Source organism: Salvelinus namaycush, chromosome 27, assembly GCF_016432855.1.
Source record: "Salvelinus namaycush isolate Seneca chromosome 27, SaNama_1.0, whole genome shotgun sequence".
Taxonomy (NCBI): Eukaryota; Metazoa; Chordata; class Actinopteri; order Salmoniformes; family Salmonidae; genus Salvelinus; species Salvelinus namaycush.
In genome coordinates, this window is record NC_052333.1 from 32,060,050 (window position 1) to 32,074,680 (window position 14,631).

General features: G+C 40.7%; 1 protein-coding gene and 1 long non-coding RNA gene across 2 annotated transcripts; both read left to right on the forward strand.

Moving 5' to 3' along the window:
• Positions 1-1,771: 1,771 nt before the first annotated feature.
• On the forward strand, positions 1,772-5,559 carry LOC120022740. The gene is made up of 3 exons (XR_005472631.1): positions 1,772-1,930; positions 5,166-5,206; positions 5,471-5,559. It is a non-coding gene; the product is annotated as an uncharacterized LOC120022740 (long non-coding RNA).
• LOC120022357 lies at positions 5,559-10,035 on the forward strand. Its single transcript, XM_038966249.1, has 14 exons — positions 5,559-5,610; positions 5,717-5,788; positions 5,881-5,964; positions 6,088-6,234; positions 6,324-6,404; positions 6,526-6,675; positions 6,793-6,842; positions 6,964-7,033; positions 7,126-7,212; positions 7,305-7,403; positions 7,526-7,606; positions 7,705-7,809; positions 8,258-8,351; positions 9,998-10,035. Exons 3-14 carry the CDS (start codon positions 5,947-5,949, stop codon positions 10,033-10,035), a joined length of 1,020 nt encoding a protein of 339 aa, XP_038822177.1. The 5' UTR covers positions 5,559-5,610; positions 5,717-5,788; positions 5,881-5,946.
• Positions 10,036-14,631: the final 4,596 nt, after the last annotated feature.

Consider the following 14,631-nt stretch of genomic DNA (forward strand, 5'->3'; position numbering starts at 1 on the left):
TCAAATCCATGTATTGGTGTGTGGCCATTGACTTTTATGGAAAGACCGCCCCCAAATGTTCTGTGCCATTTCCTAGGCATTTCATTAACTCCGCGTTCTAAGTTCTGCGCATCTCAGCGCTTGGAAAAATCTTGATCTGTTTAAAACAATCAATCTTATGTCATCGTGATGTCTTTAAACTTTTAGACTAACATCACCAATCTGAGGTTAACATTTTGTGTAATTCCACAAAGTTTAATAGGGTGAAAATGAAAGCTTGTGTAGGGTAGTAACACAAACTGTCCGCATTAGGGAAATTTGCGCAATATACAATTTACTATAGCAAAAAAATTCAACATGTCAATTTAAGATGATTGTATTTGTTGCCTACTTACAAAGTTTTTACCAAAAGTACATATATTTCAAGGGACATAACACTGAAACCCCTGGACATGGGTGGGGAAATATTTGTGTGACGACCTAAAATGGGGGCAGAAGCTCACCAGCACCCCATCTTATATGTCCAACCACCCCTGAACGTCAGACTCTATTGAAGCACCTACAGTGGTGTAAAGTACTTAAGTAAAAATACTTTCAAGTACTACTTAAGTAGTTTTTAGAGGTATCTTTACTTTACTATTTATAGTTTTGACAACTTTTACTTTACTACATTTCTAAGGAAAATAATGTACTTTTTACTCCATACATTTTCCCTGACACCCAAAAGTAATAGTTACATTTTGAATTGCTAGCAGTACAGGAAATTTGTCGGTTGGATGTACTGCCAAATTCTCTAAAATGTCGTTGGAGGCGACTTATGGTAGAGAAATTAACATTCAATTCTCTGGCCGCAGCTCTGGTGGACATTCCTGCAGTCCGCATACCAATTGCACAATCCCTCAGAACATCAGACATCTGTTGCATTGTGTTGTGACAAAGCTGCACATTTTAGTGGCCTTTTGTCCCCAGCAAAAGGTGCACCTGTGTAATGATCATGCTGTTTAATCAGCTTCTTGATATGGTGCACCTTTCAATGTGGATGGATTATCTTGGCAATGGAGAAATGCTCACTAAAAAACTTTTTAGGCGTATAGAACATTTCCGGGATCTTTCATTTCAGCTCATGAAACATGGGACCAACCTTTTACATGTTGCATTTTTTTGTTCAGTATAGTTTATTTTATTACAAATATAGCAGTATACAGTCCTCCAGATATCTGTTGACAAGGACATACATCACTGTGTATTTGTTCCTCTGTACATACAAAAATGGCCATTTTTTTTTTTTGTTGCCATTTTCCATTGTTACTAACTTGTACTGGTTAAAAGTATGATTAAAGAAGAAGAAAAAACGTGTAAGTTTTGCAAACCATGTTTAGTACATCTAAAAGAGACAATGAGAAGTTCATGGTTCAACAAGATATTATAGCCATAAAAAGGGTCGAATTTTAGCATTGATTGCACTTATGATACAGTACTTTACAGCTTTGATTGGTCACAGAATATATGACATGAAGGGGGGGATGTAATTACCTGAATTACTGTAGATTTGAATAGTTTAGTTAATCAAAAGTGAAGTATGGTTATAAGTCCAATGGGTGTTGTTCATATACCACTCTCAGACTCAAAATCAATATATTAGATACATACTATTTATCAGCATATTGACAGATTATTGCTATCAACTGCTGGTTGCAAGTTATATTACCCTGTTTGTATCTTTTGGAACAATGGCAATTAAGATGATTAAAAGGATGTAGAATAGATAGATGGGCTCCCACTGGTGTCACAGGCATCCACAGGTCTTGACCACCATGTTGCGATGCTTCTTTAGTATCACGTTGTTGTTGTCATCGTAGAAGAGTACAGAGATGGGACTGAGCTTGGTGGGTGCGCAGCACGCTTTGGGAACCTCATCCGGCTTCAGAAGGTGAACCTGCCATTGAAAACGGTAAATCAGACTCATTCATACATGCATTTTCATATAGTCAATGATCATATCCTGTGATAAAAGAGATATGGGTTATTTAAGCAATAAGGCCCAAGGAGGGGTGGTATATTGGCCATATACCACAAACCTCAGGAGGTGCCTTAATGCTATTAGAACACCTACTCATTCAAGGGTTTTTCTTTATTTTTACTATTTTCTACATTGTTGAATAATAGTGAAGACATCAAAACTTTGAAATAACACAAATGGAATCATGTAGTAACCAAAAAAGTGTGAAATGTATCAAAAACAGATCATATATTTGAGATTCTTCAAATAGCCACCCTTTGCCTTGATGACAGCTTTGCACACTCTTGGCATTCTCTCAACCAACTTCACCTGGAATGCTTTTCCAACAGTCTTGAAGGAGTTCCCACATATGCTGAGCACTTGTTGGCTGTTTTTCCTTTACTCTGCGGTCCTACTCATCTCAAAACATCTCAATTTGGTTTAGGTTGGGGATTGTGGAGGCCAAGTCATCTGATGCAGCACTCCGTCACTCTCCTTCTTGGTAAAATAGTCCTTACACAGCCTGGAGGTATGTTGGGTCATTGTCCTGTTGAAAACCAAATGAATTCTCCTGGTTGGAGTCCAGGCTCTGTCGCAGCCGGCCGCGACCGGGAGACCCATGGGGCGGCACACAATTGGCCCAGCATCGTCCTGGTTAGCGGAGGGTTTGGCCGGCAGGGATGTTCTTGTCCATCGCGCTCTAGCGACTCCTGTGGCGAGCCGGGCGCAATGCACGCTGACAGGGTTGCCAGGTGTATGGTGTTTCCTCCGACACATTGGTGCGGCTGGCTTTCGGGTTAAACAGGCGCGTGGCTGGGTTGTGTTTTGGAGGACGCACGGCTCTCAACCTTCGCCTCTCCCGAGTCCATACGGGAGTTGCAGCGATGAGACAAGACTGTAAGTACCAATTGGATACCATGGAAAGGTGTAAAAGTAACAAAAACAATTGGTTTAATATTTTTATAATAACTGATAAAAACAAATGATAGTCCCACTAAGCCCAAACCAGATGGGATGGCATATAGCTGCAGAATGCTGTTGTAGCCATGCGGGTTAAGTGTGAATTCTAAAAAAATTCACAGACAGTGTCAACAGCAAAGCACCCCCACACCATAACACCTCCTCCATGCTTTATGGTAGGAAATACACATGCAGAGATCATCTGTTCACCCACACCGCATCTCACAAAGACATAGCAGTTGGAACCAAAAATCTCAAATTTGGGCGTCCCGACCAAAGGACAAATTTATTGTAATTCTCTTCTTCTTATTGGTGTCCTTTAATAGTGGTTTCTTTGCAGCAATTCAACCATAAAGGCCTGATTCACACAGTCTCCTCTGAACAGTGTATGTTGAGATGTGTCAGTTACTTGAACACTGTGAAGCATTTATTTGGGCAGCAATATCTGAGGCTGGTAACTCTAATGAACTTATCCTTTGCAGCAGAGATAACTCTGGGTCTTCCATTGCTGTGGTGGTCCTCCATGAGAGCCAGTTTCATCATAGCGCTTGATTGTTTTTGCAACTACACTTGAAATATTCCGTATTAACTGACCTTCATGTCATAAAGTAATGATGGACTGTTGTTTCTCTTTGCTTATTGAGCTGTTCTTTACATAATATGGACATGGTATTTTACCAAACAGGGCTATCTTCTGTATACCCCCCCACCTTGTCACAACACAATTGATTAAGTCAAACTCATTAAAAAGGAAAGAAATTCCCCTTTTAAGAAGGCACACCTTTGAATTGAAATGCATTCCAGGTGATTTTCTCATTAAGGTGGTTGAGAGAAGGCCAAGAGTGTGCAAAGCTGTCATCAAGGCAAAGGGTGGCTACTTTGAAGAATCTAAAATATATTTGGATTTGTTTAACACTTTTTTGGTTACTACATGATTCCATATGTGTTATTTCATCGTTTTGATGTCTTCACTATTTTCTCCAGTGTAGAAAATAGTAAAAATAAAGAAAAACCCTTGAATGAGTAGGTGTTCTAAAACTTTTGACCGGTAGTGTAGAGCCTTCAGTGATTTTTTCGTGGGCTGTGGCCCCCCTTGTCTGAATTTGGTCAATATGTCCTCCAAAGACTTTATAGCCCAAAGACTAGACTTTCAGGAGTTAAACAACACAATTTTTTTTTTAAATCACCTTGTTTGTCTCATTCTTCCAACATAGCTAGTGACTTTATAAAACACAATATTTGGTATTTGTATTTTATATTATACCAACGATATAGGAAAGCATCTGGTGGCAAAATAGCCAAAATATATAGGGTGTACACCCATCAAATTCTTAATTCATTCAAGGTTTACAAATATGCCCAATCAGTAGAACATTATGTCAGAAAACAATAGTCGAAACCAAATGTCTCTACCATATATGGTTGAAAAGTTGCCGACGATTTACTCTGAGAATTGAACCTCACAACACCAAATATGGAACACTTACAACCAAGTGCGGTGCAGTCTAAACTAGCAATGGTCACAGCAAATGATCGTTATTATTTCATCAACACTGTCAAGTACAAGTATATTTAATGTTATAGTATTGTAGAGAACAAGCTAATGTTTAATTCTATGTAATTTCTAATGACATCAGGCCAAGAAAACGACTTTGGACATGAATTTCGTAGCTCCCACTTGAATTGAGCCTTTTTCTCTCTACATTGTAAGTGAATATATAAAAGAACATATGTGATTCTCAGAAGCTTTATCCAAAGCGACTTACAATAAAAGCTGCTGTCGTTTATGTATGGTGATGGGAATCGAACCCACTGCCCTGGCGTTGCAAGCGTCATGCTCTATCAACTGAGCTACGAAGGAGCACCACGTGATGAGAATGATGACAAGCAATTTTAAACGGATTCTAAAGGGAAATCATAGAATTCCAAACTCTTTTCTATGGCGACACAGTTGGCAATTTTGTAAACAATACTTTTCGAACGTGTGTTGCCAAGAGACATCTAACCAACGTTCTATGGAACGTTTTCTGTGCGAAAACAACTTCAGTTTGCTGCTGACAACAAGCTTGATTGGTTTTTGACACCTGAGAAAGAATATCGACTGGAAAATGCCTGGGTGCTTTTCAAGACTGGCGGAGAGAGTGCGTGGACGTCGGCGGCCTACTGCGTCGACAGGTTGTTCAAATTCATTTGTGGCTTGTTTTTCTTGTCCTTTTCTGTTTTGCAGGGTTCGTGATCGTCGACAGGTGGACAGCGACAGCAAAGAGGGTATGTGGAGTTTAAAACTCTTATTTTACTACGTTTAACAATGAAATTATAATTAGCGAAATGTTGTGTATTTCTATAATTCAGACTTGGCAAAAATGCTTGTGCTAGAGATGTTGTAGCTAGCTAGCTTGCTAGCTAACTTTAACTTCAGTAACTGTTGCTAAGCGAGTGACTTTTGCTACCTAGCCAGCTAGTATTAGCAATCTTGTTACGTTTTATGTCCTAACACTTGTTTATTTTACATTCCAATGTTCCTAATTTTAGAAACAACTGTCCTGGATGAGGTCCAGTTGGATGTGCCATTGGATGATTTGCCAGATGTTCCACAGCTGCCAGACCTCCTTGATGTCCAGAATGCTGCTATCATCCTTGAGGATGTGCCAGATGTGCAGACTATCCTTGAGGTACAATTTTCTGAAAGTTTGGGGTTTTATGTTTGAAAAATATCCCAGATATTCAAGTTGTGTCTCTTTGACATTAAACAAATCTCTTGTCTGCTTTCTGCTTTAGGAGGCCACTGGCAATTGGCAGTTGATTCCGATTAGGTTCAGCCCCCTGTACTGTGGGCCTGTTGTGATCAGGGTAAGAGACCCCCCCCCCCCCCCCACACACACACAGTCACATCACGGTTACAATGTTTACTGTTTCCAACATGAATGTATTGTAATGTGCAGAACAATGCCGGTCCGGTGGTTAAAGCGTGGAGAACTTTCCAGTTCATCAGCCCCATCATCACCTACATGCGTGGGGGATCCCAGGTATGTGTCTTTGTAACTACCTAATCCTAATCTACATTGTCAGTCATTTGATCTTGATGGAAATGTGTCACAGCAATTGCTGAAGTGGTTTTGTTGATGTTGTCTTGTTGTTTATCTCAACAGCAGGTGGTGCTGAGGATGCACCATGTGAGTAGGGTGAGAGGCCTGGAGACTCAACTGGTGTGGGCCATCTCCAAGGAGACAGCCAGGCTTAATCCAGAGGGCATCCCCTACTGTGCCACCAAAGTGCAGTCCATCACTTGGATCCAGGTAAGACGTAAATACTACTGAAATAGTATTAGATTAGGCTTTTCTTCACTTATTCCATTTGGCCTTAACATGTATTCTCTCTCTGTCAGCGTGTGGCTGGCAGGGTGACCCACTATGCGTCTCACCTCCGCCACGAGACGTCTGTGGACGTGACGCTTGGCTGCTACCAGGTAAATAAACGATTTCCTATGTATATAGACTAGACATTACTGGGCATTTTTGCATTAGATTTGGTGTGTTTTCTAATAACGTGTGTGTGGTAAACAGGTGTGTTGTGTGTGTTTTGAGCAGCAGACTGATGTCTCAGTGGTGTACGCCACTCTCCACATGGGGCTGGATGGGCTTCTCTCCTCTTCAGCGTGGTCGGAGGCTGCCTCCTTCTCTACGCCCACCACTCAGCAGTTCTCTGACCCAGAGCCTGAGGGCCACAACTGCTATGAGGTCAGACGTTACACACACATACTATTGACTAGGAGCATTAAGATCCTTCCATTGACCGATTGTTTGTTATGTCATTGCATTGGTCACTGATTTTGAATGCTTGTTTTGTTGTCGTAGGGCTGGGAGGAGGACCTGCTGCCTGAGGAGAGGGAGGTTCCTCTGCTAAAGTGAGTTCCTCTAAATGTCTGTGTAGTCTGGGCTTGTCAGATGCTGAAGGATAGTGGTCATAATGCTGTTATCCCCCATTGACTCTAATGGTTGACATGCTCCATTCCCTCCCTTTCACAGCCTCTACCTTACCACCAAGAGAGTGGAGGACATCGCCCTGAGGCTCGTCTCCCTGCGCCAGGCCTTCACTGTGAGTGGACCCACTTTTCTTTTTCTCTCTGTGGCTTCTTGTTCTGTCTCCTAGAGGAAGATGTCTCACCCTAACTCTTCCCTCTTCCCTAGACCCTGCTTGGTTCCACCCTGAGCAGGAACCATCTGTTTGTGGCGGGAAAGGTCCTCCTGGGCGCACTGGTTCAGGCCAACCACATGGTAACTCAATAACTCATTCTCTTTCAAGGGAAAGAGAGCGTCCCTGAGGGTATATGTGTCTGTTCACTAAGATGCTCTTTTCTTTGTCATAGGACGAGGCCAAGTTCCTCCGTACCTATAAGGACTTTGTGGACTACCTGAGTGACCCCTCCAAGCGGAATGACATTGAGAGGGAGCTGGCTGAGGCAAAGGTGAGTTCATTAACTCTTTCAAGTCTCACTGAGTTCTTCCACATGCATGTCTTTTATACATCACAGTAGCTGATCTATATGAAATCATTCCTATTTTCTCCAAACGTGTTTTCTTGTCCTAGATCCATCATGTGAACATGATAGATGTCCTCTTTGAGCTGGTGCTGTTTGGGTTAATGACAGCTCAGAAGTCCCTGATGGTGGTAAGTAGCATCTCACTGGTACATGTTTTGATATCTCTATTAGCAGTTTCACTTAAATTCCTCTTCTCTTCTATTCTCTCCTGCTTTGTTTCCTTTAGCACCCTGGTGGGTTCGTGGAGCGTCTGTACGCTCTCCTGTACTCCTTCCTGCCCACTGCTGCCAATATGGAGCCAGAGGCTGACAGATACCTGCTGCTGCTCAATGTAAGAGTCAATAGGTTACTTCCTGTTTACTTCCATATTCTTAGTGTACTTCCTTTTTACTTCCTTATTCATGGTTAACCAGGTTCCAATGCCATTTTAGGGGGACTATTTCTAATTGTCTCTCTCCTCTTGATAAGCTAGTAACTCCGAGCCATTTTCTATGTGTTGTGTGGTGTTCTCTTCAGGGCGGGCTGATGGCTCTGCTAGATGACATGTTTGGCCAGCAGCTGGCCTGGTACTTTAACCCAGAGTCTCTGGTCACTGAGCTCTCCAGCCTCCTGGAGTACCACTTGGAGAACCTCATGGCCAGCATGTAGTCCTACTGCAGGGACCATACTCCTTTCTCCTTCTCTCTTTTGAAGGAATTGAGGACTTGAAGTGCTTTGTTGTACCCTGATTAGTTAACACCCATTCATTTAATGTATTCTCTTGTTTTCTCTCCCCACAGGATTCTTGTGACACTTTGCCACCCAACAGGGATCTAGACACCAATGCACTACATTACTTTGCACTGAATTTTACATTTTTAAATAAAACAAGTTGTAATTCAAAAACATTTTGGTTTCCGTCTTTTCATTTATTTGATTTTATGACCATTTCCTCTTCCTAAAGTTATAATGCTAATATTAGATTATTACATGAACAATGATGCTGTTTTATCTGCATTTGGAAATAAAAAACAACTTTTAGTTGATTTAAAGATCCTACAGGCCCACACTTTATATGGTTTTGTACTGTGGTTTGTGATACTGTACTATTTAAAAACATGTAGGACTACATACACTGAGTGCACAAAACATTAGGAACATCTTCCTAATATTGAGTTGCACACCCTTTTTCCCTCAGAACAGCCTCAATTCGTCAGGGCATGGACTCTACAAGCTGCCCTAAGCCTTCCACAAGGATGCTGGCCCATGTTGTGTCAAGTTGGCTGGACGTCCTTTGGGTGGTGGACCATTCTTGATACACATGGGAAACTGTTGAGCATGAAAAAACCAGCAGTTTTGCAGTTCTTGTGACACTTAACCCGGTGCGCCTGGAACCTACTACCATACCCCGTTCAAAGGCAGTTAAATCTTTTGTCTTGCCGATTCACCCTCTGAATGACATACACAATCCATTTCTCAATTCTCTCAAGGTTTTAAAATCTTTAACTCCCCTTCATCTACACTGATTGAAGTGGATTCAACAAGTGACATCAATAAGGGATCATAGCTTTCACTTGGTCAGTCTATGTCATGGAAAGAGCAGGTGTCCTCAATGTTTTGTATTATCAGTGTGTGTAGTAACCTGGTACAGTATAAAGTATACCACTAATTGCTTCAGTCTTGAATGTTACTTCTCACTATCCCTACTCTACATTAACAGTCTGTCATTGTAGACTCCGGTAACTTGGGTATCTTAGTTTTTTATATTTGCCGTTAATGTCTGAACCATTTACCATCTTTCCCACTGAAACCAGTAATGTTAGCGTTCATGTGAGAGAGGGTGTAGTAGTGCATACTGACCACTAGTTGGATCATAGTGTGGGTGGTGGAGTTCATGCAGGAACACAGAGGGTAGAGGCATTCTCCATCACAGTAGAAGGCAGAGTAACCCGTAGGAGCCAATACCCAGTCCTAATGGAGAGAAACACCATAGAAATCAAATGACAAAGTTAGATGAATGACTAGAATAGACTCTTTCTTTGAGAAATACATGATAAAGAATGCAAAGAACATACTCTACAATGCACATCCTACACAAATGCCTTGCTTCCCTAAAAATACTAACTGTGTGTTTGCAGCAAATAAGGTGGTACAATGTTAGCTCATGATTATCTATTCAGTACAATGAGTAGTTAAGAGAGAAGGAATCTCACCTTCCAGCCTTGTTCACTGAATCTCACATATAATTCATGTCTCTTACAAGCCTGACGCCCACTGTTGACATGGCTGTGATCTGAAAGGGACCAAAAAATATGTAATGAACCAGGAAAGACTAATGTACACTTTGGATGCATTGGATTTCAAATTAAATGTAAACGCAACTTAAGTAATTTTGTAATTGGGATTAACTATGCCTTTAAACTGTGCATAAAACAAGTTTAACTACAAGACAAAAAAACAGTGTTGTCCCCTGACCTTGTATGTATACTGGGCAAGGGCAGGTCGTATTTGGGCTTCTTCTTATGGGGGTTGTGTTTCAGGGCGCGTGGGGGGCGACAGGGGGCCTGGCTGGCCCTGAAGAAGTTGGTTAGATGAGTACTTGAAGGCTTATATCTATATTTTGGAATGTTGGATGTTGATTTCGGGAGGCTTCCATCATGGAAAAAGGACCAGACCACTTGTTTTGTTAGTTAACCTAAACGAATCACGACCCTCTATGGAATAACAACAGTGACAACAGTTGACTGCTATTTAAGTAATAGTTTGACTGTCAAATCCATGTATTGGTGTGTGGCCATTGACTTTTATGGAAAGACCGCCCCCAAATGTTCTGTGCCATTTCCTAGGCATTTCATTAACTCCGCGTTCTAAGTTCTGCGCATCTCAGCGCTTGGAAAAATCTTGATCTGTTTAAAACAATCAATCTTATGTCATCGTGATGTCTTTAAACTTTTAGACTAACATCACCAATCTGAGGTTAACATTTTGTGTAATTCCACAAAGTTTAATAGGGTGAAAATGAAAGCTTGTGTAGGGTAGTAACACAAACTGTCCGCATTAGGGAAATTTGCGCAATATACAATTTACTATAGCAAAAAAATTCAACATGTCAATTTAAGATGATTGTATTTGTTGCCTACTTACAAAGTTTTACCAAAAGTACATATATTTCAAGGGACATAACACTGAAACCCCTGGACATGGGTGGGGAAATATTTGTGTGACGACCTAAAATGGGGGCAGAAGCTCACCAGCACCCCATCTTATATGTCCAACCACCCCTGAACGTCAGACTCTATTGAAGCACCTACAGTGGTGTAAAGTACTTAAGTAAAAATACTTTCAAGTACTACTTAAGTAGTTTTTAGAGGTATCTTTACTTTACTATTTATAGTTTTGACAACTTTTACTTTACTACATTTCTAAGGAAAATAATGTACTTTTTACTCCATACATTTTCCCTGACACCCAAAAGTAATAGTTACATTTTGAATTGCTAGCAGTACAGGAAATTTGTCGGTTGGATGTACTGCCAAATTCTCTAAAATGTCGTTGGAGGCGACTTATGGTAGAGAAATTAACATTCAATTCTCTGGCTCTGGTGGACATTCCTGCAGTCCGCATACCAATTGCACAATCCTCAGAACCATCTTTGTGGCATTGTGTTGTGACAAAGCTGCACATTTTAGTGGCCTTTTGTCCCCAGCAAAAGGTGCACCTGTGTAATGATCATGCTGTTTAATCAGCTTCTTGATATGGCGCACCTGTCATTATCTTGGCAAGGAGAAATGCTCTCTAACAGGGATGTAAACAAATTTGTGCAATAAATATGAACAATAGCTTTTGTGTGTAGAACATTTCTGGGATTTTTCATTTCAGCTCATGAAACATGGGACACTTTTACATTTTTTTTTGTTCAGTATAGTTTATTTTATTACAAATATAGCAGTATACAGTCCTCCAGATATCTGTTGACAAGGACATACATCACTGTGTATTTGTTCCTCTGTACATACAAAAATGGCCATTTTTTTTTTTTCCATTTTCCATTGTACTAATTGTACTGGTTAAAAGTATGATTAAAGAAGAAAAAAAATGTAAGTTTTGCAAACCATGTTTAGTACATTAAAAGAGACAATGAGAAGTTCATGGTTCAACAAGATATTATAGCCATCAAAAGGGTCGAATTTTAGCATTGATTGCACTTATGATACAGTACTTTACAGCTTTGATTGGTCACAGAATATATGACATGGGGGATGTAATTACCTGAATTACTGTAGATTTGAATAGTTTAGTTAATCAAAAGTGAAGTATGGTTATAAGTCCAATGGGTGTTGTTCATATACCACTCTCAGACTCAAAATCAATATATTAGATACATACTATTTATCAGCATATTGACAGATTATTGCTATCAACTGCTGGTTGCAAGTTATATTACCCTGTTTGTATCTTTTGGAACAATGGCAATTAAGATGATTAAAAGGATGTAGAATAGATAGATGGGTTCCCACTGGTGTCACAGGCATCCACAGGTCTTGACCACCATGTTGCGATGCTTCTTTAGTATCACGTTGTTGTTGTCATCGTAGAAGAGTACAGAGATGGGACTGAGCTTGGTGGGTGCGCAGCACGCTTTGGGAACCTCATCCGGCTTCAGAAGGTGAACCTGCCATTGAAAACGGTAAATCAGACTCATTCATACATGCATTTTCATATAGTCAATGATCATATCCTGTGATAAAAGAGATATGGGTTTTTAATAAGGCCCAAGGAGGGGTGGTATATTGGCCATATACCACAAACCTCAGGAGGTGCCTTAATGCTATTAGAACACCTACTCATTCAAGGGTTTTTCTTTATTTTTACTATTTTCTACATTGTTGAATAATAGTGAAGACATCAAAACTTTGAAATAACACAAATGGAATCATGTAGTAACCAAAAAAGTGTGAAATGTATCAAAACATCATATATTTGAGATTCTTCAAATAGCCACCCTTTGCCTTGATGACAGCTTTGCACACTCTTGGCATTCTCTCAACCAACTTCACCTGGAATGCTTTTCCAACAGTCTTGAAGGAGTTCCCACATATGCTGAGCACTTTTGGCTGTTTTTCCTTTACTCTGCGGTCCTACTCATCTCAAAACATCTCAATTTGGTTTAGGTTGGGGGATTGTGGAGGCCAAGTCATCTGATGCAGCACTCCGTCACTCTCCTTCTTGGTAAAATAGTCCTTACACAGCCTGGAGGTATGTTGGGTCCTTGTCCTGTTGAAAACCAAATGAATTCTCCTGCTGGTCTGGCAGTAGTGGATCCTGGTTGGAGTCCAGGCTCTGTCGCAGCCGCCGCGACCGGGAGACCCATGGGGCGGCACACAATTGGCCCAGCATCGTCCTGGTTAGGGAGGGTTTGGCCGGCAGGGATGTTCTTGTCCATCGCGCTCTAGCGACTCCTGTGGCGAGCCGGGCGCAATGCACGCTGACAGGGTTGCCAGGTGTATGGTGTTTCCTCCGACACATTGGTGCGGCTGGCTTTCGGGTTAAACAGGCGCTGGCTGGGTTGTGTTTTGGAGGACGCACGGCTCTCAACCTTCGCCTCTCCCGAGTCCATACGGGAGTTGCAGCGATGAGACAAGACTGTAAGTACCAATTGGATACCATGGAAAAGGTGTAAAAGTAACAAACAATTGGTTTAATATTTTTATAATAACTGATAAAAACAAATGATAGTCCCACTAAGCCCAAACCAGATGGGATGGCATATAGCTGCAGAATGCTGTTGTAGCCATGCTGGTTAAGTGTGAATTCTAAAAAAATTCACAGACAGTGTCAACAGCAAAGCACCCCCACACCATAACACCTCCTCCATGCTTTATGGTAGGAAATACACATGCAGAGATCATCTGTTCACCCACACCGCATCTCACAAAGACATGCAGTTGGAACCAAAAATCTCAAATTTGGGCGTCCCGACCAAAGGACAAATTTATTGTAATTCTCTTCTTCTTATTGGTGTCCTTTAATAGTGGTTTCTTTGCAGCAATTCAACCATAAAGGCCTGATTCACACAGTCTCCTCTGAACAGTGTATGTTGAGATGTGTCAGTTACTTGAACTGTGAAGCATTTATTTGGGCAGCAATATCTGAGGCTGGTAACTCTAATGAACTTATCCTTTGCAGCAGAGGTAACTCTGGGTCTTCCATTGCTGTGGTGGTCCTCATGAGAGCCAGTTTCATCATAGCGCTTGATTGTTTTTGCAACTACACTTGAAATATTCCGTATTAACTGACCTTCATGTCATAAAGTAATGATGGACTGTTGTTTCTCTTTGCTTATTTGAGCTGTTCTTTACATAATATGGACATGGTATTTTACCAAACAGGGCTATCTTCTGTATACCCCCCCACCTTGTCACAACACAATTGATTGTCAAACTCATTAAAAAGGAAAGAAATTCCCTTTTAAGAAGGCACACCTTTGAATTGAAATGCATTCCAGGTGATTTTCTCATTAAGGTGGTTGAGAGAAGGCCAAGAGTGTGCAAAGCTGTCATCAAGGCAAAGGGTGGCTACTTTGAAGAATCTAAAATATATTTGGATTTGTTTAACACTTTTTTGGTTACTACATGATTCCATATGTGTTATTTCATCGTTTTGATGTCTTCACTATTTTTCTCCAGTGTAGAAAATAGTAAAAATAAAGAAAAACCCTTGAATGAGTAGGTGTTCTAAAACTTTTGACCGGTAGTGTAGAGCCTTCAGTGATTTTTTCGTGGGCTGTGGCCCCCCTTGTCTGAATTTGGTCAATATGTCCTCCAAAAGACTTTATAGCCCACTGTGGCAAAGACTAGACTTTCAGGAGTTAAACAACACAATTTTTTTTTAAATCACCTTGTTTGTCTCATTCTTCCAACATAGCTAGTGACTTTATAAAACACAATATTTGGTATTTGTATTTTATATTATACCAACGATATAGGAAAGCATCTGGTGGCAAAATAGCCAAAAATATAGGGTGTACACCCATCAAATTCTTAATTCATTCAAGGTTTACAAATATGCCCAATAGAACATTATGTCAGAAAACAATAGTCGAAACCAAATGTCTCTACCATATATGGTTGAAAAGTTGCCGACGATTTACTCTGAGAATTGAACCTCACAACAC

Bases quoted from the DNA above. Each gene is read 5' to 3' on its own strand.
- LOC120022357 (XM_038966249.1), top strand. The intron at 7,034-7,125 runs GTGAGTGGACCC...CCTCTTCCCTAG, and splicing joins CCCTGCGCCAGGCCTTCACT to ACCCTGCTTGGTTCCACCCT. The intron at 7,810-8,257 runs GTAAGAGTCAAT...CTCTCCCCACAG, and splicing joins GATACCTGCTGCTGCTCAAT to GATTCTTGTGACACTTTGCC.